An 8,696-nucleotide genomic window follows, 5' to 3' on the forward strand; every position below is an offset into this window, starting at 1 on the left:
TAATAATTTGTTTTTTAGTAATGTAATGTAATCTAATTTATTTTCGTATTTAGTTGTGTCGTTTATTCTGTATTTCATCTATTAAAAAAAAATTATTATTTCTATTTAATTTTTTATATATTTTTTTGTATTATTATAAAAAAATACTAACATTGAGAAGTCTCTTGAACATATTTTATTAGAGTCAAATAGAGCTAAGGACCGCATTAGGTCGCTTTTTCTTTTTTTTTTTGCTATTTATACTAACAGAAAAATAATATAATTAAAAAAGGGGAAGAAAAAAAAAAATATATCGTCAAATAACTCAAGGAAGTTTGTGTAACTAGTCCAAAGCATGCCACATCATGTTAGGACATGAGGATAATTACTAACCAACAAAAGGATAAATTATAAAAATCCAACTTGCATTCTTCATCACAGATTGCTACAAAACAACCCAACTCACCATCTAAAGTTCAGTGCTTGGCTTATCAACATCATTGGAATATTTACACAACACTACATGGGCCTTGATTATATTTGTCAAAGAATGCCATAATTGGGTTGAGATAAGTGGGTTTACATGTTGAAGTCTGAGGTAGTTATATCTTAGAGAGAGATTAAGAGGGCCCTAAGATGTCTTAGTACATCCGCACCACTATTTTAAGATACAGGGGTCTTTTGGAAATTAGATTATAATCCACTTCTCAAATTATAACCCATTTCTCTGAGGAACTCTATTTCCACACACTCACCTACCTCTGTGCACACATTTAATAATTTATTTTTTTATTACAATTTTATTCTAAAATAAAATTACTAAAGTGTTGTTATCTTCTCCACCAAAACCCTAATTTCTTCATCTCCTCTGTGCACACACTTTGATCATTGTTGAATGGATTCACCATTGTTGACATTGGATCTTCCCTTCCTCCTCCTCCGTTATCCCCTAGATCATGACCTCCACCACCGCTGACTCCACCGTTACCACCTCCACCTTCTCCCAATCACTGGCCACCGCCGAGACCTTTTAACGTTTTTGCGGAAAAATTTTCGAAGCCGTCAAATTCTAAAACCCTAGACCTCCGATTACTCTCTCTCTCACTCTCTCAGTAGAGAAAACAAATTCTCATTCCCATTCTCTGTCCTCATTTTCTTGGAAACCAAATAGTGGCACAAATGGCTACCTTCCAACTCACAAACCCAGCTGAGTTAATAATGTGTTCTTCTTCTTCCTCCTTAATTTTCAGTGGGTTTAACCACAAAACCTTCTCTCCATTCGTCTCAAGAACATGTTTCTCCTTCCAGGCTCGTCGTCAAAGTCCCTCGAAGCGTTACTGTACTTGCAGTAGCTCGTTTACTCCAATGGACGTGGCCAAGATCAAGGTCGTCGGAGTAGGTAGAGGTGGCAACAATTCCGTTAATCGCATGATTGGCAATGGATTACATATGGGTTTTTCTTGCATTTTTATGGTTCATATCCAAATTTGACCCCTATTGCATATAATAATACATATATATACATTCTTGCTGGTTCTGATTATAGAACTGGGTTTTGTACATAATTATTGTTTTCAATGGCAATGTTGGTTTTGCTTTCTATCTAGTTCGTTGTGCATTGAGTAAAATTATAAAATTTAAAATTAATTGGTATGTGTATTGAGAGAGGATGTGGAATGAGATGTTTTGGTGTGTGGAAATAGAATTGCCCCATTTCACTCTCTTACAAAAAACTGATTATAATCATCTTCCCAAAATAGCCGACAATATAAATAGACATACCTGTAGAATTGATAACCCTAATTCTCAAAATTGATCCAAATTTCACAATAATAATAATAATCACAAAGAGTTTTGCAGGGAAAAAAAACAAAAAAATCAAGAATCAAAAAGTTTCCATTAGAAAAACAAGCAAACAAAAAAAATTTCAAAAAGTGAGGTCCCAAAATATAGCCAAGGCCCGATTGAAGAATGTCATTTAAAAAAAAAAAACACGAAAAAACTCTCAATGAGTTTTGGCCCAAACAAAAATATATATCTCCAAAGTTGGGTGGTCAGACAGGCCCAAAATTGCTAAGGCCGAAATGATGCAAGTAATTATTAGACTACTTCAATTTGACGAAAATCATAGGCCCATTTAGTAAGTGACTATTTTAATAAAAAAATTATTAAAAATTCTAAGGAATTAACTCGTAAAAAAGTTTTAAAAAATCGCATTCACTCTACAAAGCTACATATTCTTTTCCATTTACTCTAAAAATTTATTTAAAAAAATCCTAAAAATAGTTTAGAATGGACAAAATAGTGGGCTTTTTAAGTTTATTTTGGCCTTTTTAATTATTTTTTAGAATGTTTAATTTTGTTTTTCCTGTTTACTCAAGGCAGATTGAAAAAGTAAAATATATATATATATATAAAGATATTTTTTTTCTTTATTTTCAAATGATCTATAAATTTAAAATAATTATATATTTTTTATATGAGAACATATGTCACAAAAAATTATATAATATAAAATAAATAATTTAATTTACTAAACGAAATCATAATTAGCTTGCTTGGTTAGGTTTTTCAAAAAATACTTTTCAGAAAATTATATTTTCTTGTTTTTCGTATTTTTTTATTTTTACTAAATTTTTTTAATATTTTAAATAATTTTTTTACTTTTTAGACATATCTAATATAAATATACCTAAAAAGTAAAAAAAATATATGAAAAAAATCTTTAAAAATTCACTAAATACCAAAAATATAAAAAAAATACAAGAATTCAGTACATTTTTTTATATTTTTATGTATTTATTAATTTTTTAAAATATTTTTTCATAAATTTTTTAATTTTTAAATACATCTAAATAAAGTCTATCTAAAAAAATAAAAAAAATATTTAAAATTTTAAAAATATTCATTAAAAAAAATATAAAAATTTTTTTTAGCTGAATGCAAAAAATTCAAACCAAATCCATTGAATAAGCCTCACAAATCCAAACACAGAAGCCCAATTCTCAAAAGGTGTGCAACCCAAGTGCGAGATAGGATGGACCGCCAACGGGCTCATAAAGCAAACGACACGCGGACACTCACTCTCTCTCTCTCTCTATGTATATATATAAATACCAATTAAAGTGAGTGCGAGGGCTTAATACAACTCAACTACTCTCTCTCTCTCTCTCTCTCGATTCCCCTAAATACGAGAGAGACTTCCAAAGCAAACCCTAGCGTCTCTGTTCCTTCACTCGGTAGGGTTTCGATTCTTACTGAAAAAGCCTCCTGTATTATCTTCGCATCTGTACTGTCTACTCTGTATATCTTTCAATTTTATGATTTTGATTGGTAATAATTGATCGATATCGTTGTGTGTCCTTTCAGGGTTCATGTATGTATGTGTGTGTCTATAGATTGTTTGAATTTTTGTGTTTCTCGTTGATAGATCATTGTGATGCCTTCGATTTTACTGGATTTGATCGATGCATGTGAGGTTTTGATCGATTATTGTTTTTTTTTTCTTATTCTTCTTTTGTTGTTGTTGTTGGGTGGGTTTTAGCTTTCACGCACTCCTTTAATGTTTGATTGGTTGCTAAGAAAGCGCATGCAAGCGGGGAAAAAACGTATTTTTTTATTTATAAATATTGTCATGGTCTCTATCGTGTTGGAACTTTTATTAGTGGTAATAATTCAAACAAGTTCACTTTTTTTCCTCGACCTTTCTCGGTCACTGAATAGATTGAAATGGTAGTCTAGATAATGAAGAAAAGAAAACCATAACCTTTCGACTGTTATTGGAATTGTTTTTTTGAGTTGTCATGATCCCAATCTTGTTGGTTCTATTTATTAGTGGTAATTAAAACAAATTTACTTTTTTATTTTGCCAAAATTTGTTCTTGACCTTTCTCAGTCACTGAACCTATTGCAATGGTAACAAAGAAAGGAGAAACGGAACCTGACAGTTGTTGGGGTTGCAATTATTGTTGCATTACGCATACTTGTATCTTGTGCCTAATAGAAAAAAAATAAAAATAAAAATAAATAATCAAAGTTTTGAACACGTGTAGTGAAATTTTCATCTTATTTTTATTGAAGAGATGAATGTATCCTTAATTTCATTAACTTTTATACATTTTTTTTTAGTTTCTGTGGTACTATAGAATTTTTTTCTAATGGCCATCTATAGCAATTAGGAGCCTCTGATTTTTAACCACAATTCTATTTGATTTTTTTTATTTTTTATTTTTTATTTTTTGCAGTGAGAATCCTGTGGTTTTTTAGAATTAATTATGGCTTCAAAGAGGATTCAGAAGGAGTTAAAGGACCTGCAGAAGGATCCTCCTGCATCTTGCAGTGCTGGTTTGTTCTATTGTTATTTCACACCTTTTAACTTCTACAAGTTGTATTGTTTGCACATAAATTTCTTCCTTTCTTAGGGTCGCGGTATAAGGGTGGTCCCAAGCACCCCATTCACTTCTACTTACACCCATTTAATTTCTATCTACACTCTCTTAATGGTAAAATGATTTCTCTTTAAGGGACAAAAGTTTCCATATGGTGGTTGTGGAAAGAAATTGAAAGGGTGGATTTAGAAGTTCCCCAATGTATGATCATATGACACTTCTGGTTTCGATGTTTTCATGGGCACCCGTAGATTGGTGAGGCAAATTGGTTTATTGGAACGATGATATCACATTTTTTGGTGTCAAGATTATTGTTTAGTAGGATGTGACTTTTCTAATCTGTTGGGATGAGTGGGTCATGTACAGAGTTTTATGACTAGATGTGGATTTTGTAGTCATATTGTTAGCAATATGAGATCTTTGATTTGAAGAGTCATTGTGAACTTATGAATCATCCCAGGGAAGACAAAGTGATTAAGGTTAAATGTATAGCAAAACATGTACTTGATCTCAAAGCTTTTAGCAAGATTTTATATGATATCTAAACAGTGTTAATGTTTTTCGACTTTTTAACTTGACAAGTTTTAATCCCAATTACTTGGCTATTTATTTGGGTTTTTTGTCATCCGATTTCTGCAGTTGATTATTTATTTAGGTTTTGTCATCTGATTTCTGCATTTGACTCCATTCATAGTGCCTGTTTGGCAGAAATTATTTACAGCTTATTTCAGCTTTCAGCTTAATTTAAGCTATTTTGATGTGTTTGATTTAGCTTATAACTTATAGCTTATAGCTTTGTGGAAATCAGAAATCAGCTTATTCTTTGAGTGGGGCAGGAGATGCTTTAAGAATAAGCTGGAAATCAGCTTAAGCTGAAAGTTATAAGCTATAAGCTGTTTAGACATAAGCTATAAGCACTTTCCCACAGCTCTACCAAACAGGGCTATAGTCATATATTGCTTTTTTCTACTTCAATTAAGGGATTCTGAATGTGTCTAATGTACCAATCCTTGATGCTTATAGTGGTATAACTCTTGTTAGAAGTTTTAATGTTTTTGGATATTAGAACTTTAGGAGTTTGTAATTGTCTCGATCTAGCCCCTATGTTATACTACATTTTGATTTTAACCATGTCCATAATTTAGTTCGAACAATATTCTGTTGAATATATTGATTTTTAATACAGTGGGTGGAAAGGGTTATCACTCTTGGTACACATGCAATAAAGTTGTGTGATTTGGTATTTGGTGAGTTTTGTGGGTGGAAATTGGAATCATTTGATGAAATTGCAAGAAATATTTTGAGCCCCAAGTGCAAATTGCAACTACAGTAAATGTTGTGAATTTGTTTTTTTGACCTTGTGTCATCCTCTCTGAAAATTATTGTAGCTATGGTCGTAATATAGAAGTTTTTTTTTATTGTTACAGGTCCTGTTGGTGAGGACATGTTCCACTGGCAAGCAACGATTATGGGACCTTCAGACAGCCCATTTGCAGGGGGTGTGTTTCTTGTTACCATTCACTTCCCACCAGATTATCCATTCAAGCCACCAAAGGTAATACATTCACTTGTTCCATGACTATGCATAACTGCTTACGTGTATTTTTTCGTCTCTCTGACATGTTTCTTCTTATATCCATGTCTATATACATAATTATGTAGGTAAAATATGTAGTTGTATTTGTGTCTGTAAAAAAAGGCCCAATTAGTACACATTAATGTGTGTTTGAGAGAAGAAAGATTGGGTACACAGCTAACCACAGTGCAGAAAGTGGTTGCCCTGAGACTTGAACACATAACCTCAAGGTTGTTAGGCTAAGGTTTTACCATTGAACCAATGAATTTTTTCTTGTATGTTTGGCCTTTTTATTTTGGTACCTTGAACTATGTTCGGCAATTTTTAAATGCATTTGTTACAACACTTCTAATTCCGTTAAGTGTTAACTTGTACTGTACTAACCCTTGCAACCTTGGACTGGATTTCTTCTGCTGCTCATTAGTAAGTTTGTTGTATTAAAGATTCCTAATTTTGTGTTTGGCAGGTTTCCTTCAAAACAAAAGTGTTCCACCCTAACATTAACAGCAATGGTAGCATTTGCCTTGACATTCTTAAAGAACAGTGGAGCCCAGCGCTTACAATATCGAAGGTGACGCACTTTCTTCATTTGCACTGGTTAGATTCCATTATATATGTAGGATCTGTCAGTTGCTGGCATAATCTTTGTGTAAACAAAAGTCTGTTTGATTCAGTTTTGTAAGTAAGATATAGCTTCAAAAGAATGTATTATAACTATGACATTAGTATGGGTAATAATCTCTCACCAATATTTTATCGAATGCTATTGGTGTATAGGTGCTGCTATCAATCTGTTCACTGCTTACGGACCCAAACCCTGATGATCCTCTAGTGCCTGAGATTGCCCATATGTACAAGACCGACAGAAATAAGTATGAGATGACTGCTCGATCCTGGACCCAGAAATATGCCATGGGATAAAAGATCTTGATCTGCCTTTGGAATGTGTCGTGCCTTATCCTACTAGTAAATAAATAGACAAAAAGGACAAATCACCTTGGAGATTAACTCGGTCAGTTCCGTTTTGTTTCCTTGGTGTTGAAGATTTAACATATCGGTCCTTATTTGACTTGGATATGTTTTCTATAGTGGTAATATTGGAATTTAGTTTATTTATATATATATATATATATGGTGCTTTGCTTGACATATTGTTTGAAGGAGAACATAAATTCTCCATTATCCTTGTGAGAACTGTGATTGCATTTGGGATGAGAGTAGGTTCAATTCTTTTGACTAATGCGTTTGGCTTGGCACTTTGTTTAAGGCAATCGTTGTTTCCCTTCTTCTTCTTCATTTTGTTAGGAGTGGGGGGCATTTATGTCACAATTATTCAACCTAGCAACATATTTTCTGACAGCTACCTTGTTGCAACTTTTGCATTGACCATGATAATGCACCAGGTCTCGCTGGTCCCCACTGACCTTTCTTGCTTGGAGTACTTTTTGGGAGTACTGGAATTATTACTTGTAACTAAGAACTTGTTTTACAGCTTGCACCCCTTACTCAAGGAAGGCCAAGTTTTCCACTTAGGATTGGCAGCTAGTTCTGCAACAACAAATCTGAATCCTGGTATTAGCAATTTTTTAGCCTGGCAGTATCTTTATTGTTTCATTTTTTGAACTAGAACCATTCACTTCATGGGCTAGTTTCTTAGCATTGTTTTGAGATGCAATGATCTTTATTGTCTTGGGCAAATAATGGGGTGGTTTGTGCAATCTTTCCTTTAGGGGATAGATTATTGGCCCAACTAGTGATGCCCACCGTGAAGGGTTTGTTATTTGGGGTACTGTCTTGAGATTGTTTGGGTTTTTTGTTACCATCCCGTCAATTATGGTTGGTTCGAATCACTCGCTTGGATTTATTTATTTATTTGGCTAAATTCAAATGTCTCTCTCCTTGCATGTCAAGTCCTATGTTTTGTTGTTTCTTGGTTTATTTTTCAGAGGGGAAAAAAAAAAAACCAACAATTTAGTAGTACTTGGTGGTTGCACTTAATAGGGAGTAAAACCAAGTTCCATGTATGGGTCAAAACTCAAGGGGGGTGGTGGTGTATGTAACTTCATCAACGCTGTGGGCAAGGCAAATAAAGAGTATATGGTTATTAACTAGTTCAGTTAAATTGAGTAATAAGTTGTTCAAATATAGTTTTTTAACAAATGTCAAGTTTTATTTATTTATTTTTTAAATTGGTTTTAAATGATTTTTCTTTTTTTCTTTTTTTTGAGTAAGTTTCTTTTCTTTTTTTTTTTTTTTTTTTGTATGTTGAGAATGTCTAGTTGAAGTTTATATGGTGTGTTTTTTTTTTAAGCTTCTTTTCATTAATGATAATAATAATTTTTATAGTACATATAAGTTATATAGCTTGTCTAGGTAATTGTACAAAATTAACAGACTTCGATATGTGTTAAAGATTTTGCTTGTTTACCTAATGACTTTTATTAAAAAATTTTGTATAAAATATTTTGGAGCAAGATAGAGCAAAAACATTTGGAGTCTGGTTTGAGTTAGGATTCTCTATAGTGATTGTAAAGTAATGAAGGTTAGGGCTTTGAAAGTTAGAAGGCGAAATGATTATTGTACCTTCAATTTGGTAGAATTAAATCTCATACATATAAAAAATTATTCTAAGATCACTCTTAAGAGAAATAAGTTTAGACAATCCCAGCCTAGTTCTGTAGTCGTAAACATATCTATTGTCACTTTGGCAACATATCTCGTGGTGCTTCTTTGGCATCACATTGATCTCTAGT

At 32.6% G+C, this 8,696-nt stretch overlaps 1 protein-coding gene across 1 annotated transcript; it reads left to right on the forward strand.

The window, feature by feature from the left end:
* The first annotated feature begins 3,013 nt into the window (after positions 1-3,013).
* LOC114274698 (ubiquitin-conjugating enzyme E2 10) lies at positions 3,014-7,092 on the forward strand. Its single transcript, XM_028216677.2, has 5 exons — positions 3,014-3,218; positions 4,224-4,323; positions 5,795-5,922; positions 6,410-6,514; positions 6,721-7,092. The coding sequence occupies exons 2-5, from the start codon at positions 4,254-4,256 to the stop codon at positions 6,862-6,864; spliced, it is 447 nt and encodes a 148-aa protein (XP_028072478.1). The 5' UTR covers positions 3,014-3,218; positions 4,224-4,253; the 3' UTR covers positions 6,865-7,092.
* Positions 7,093-8,696: the final 1,604 nt, after the last annotated feature.

The sequence above is a fragment of the Camellia sinensis genome, chromosome 7 (assembly GCF_055761805.1).
Source record: "Camellia sinensis isolate YWXY chromosome 7, ASM5576180v1, whole genome shotgun sequence".
Classification (NCBI taxonomy): domain Eukaryota; kingdom Viridiplantae; phylum Streptophyta; class Magnoliopsida; order Ericales; family Theaceae; genus Camellia; species Camellia sinensis.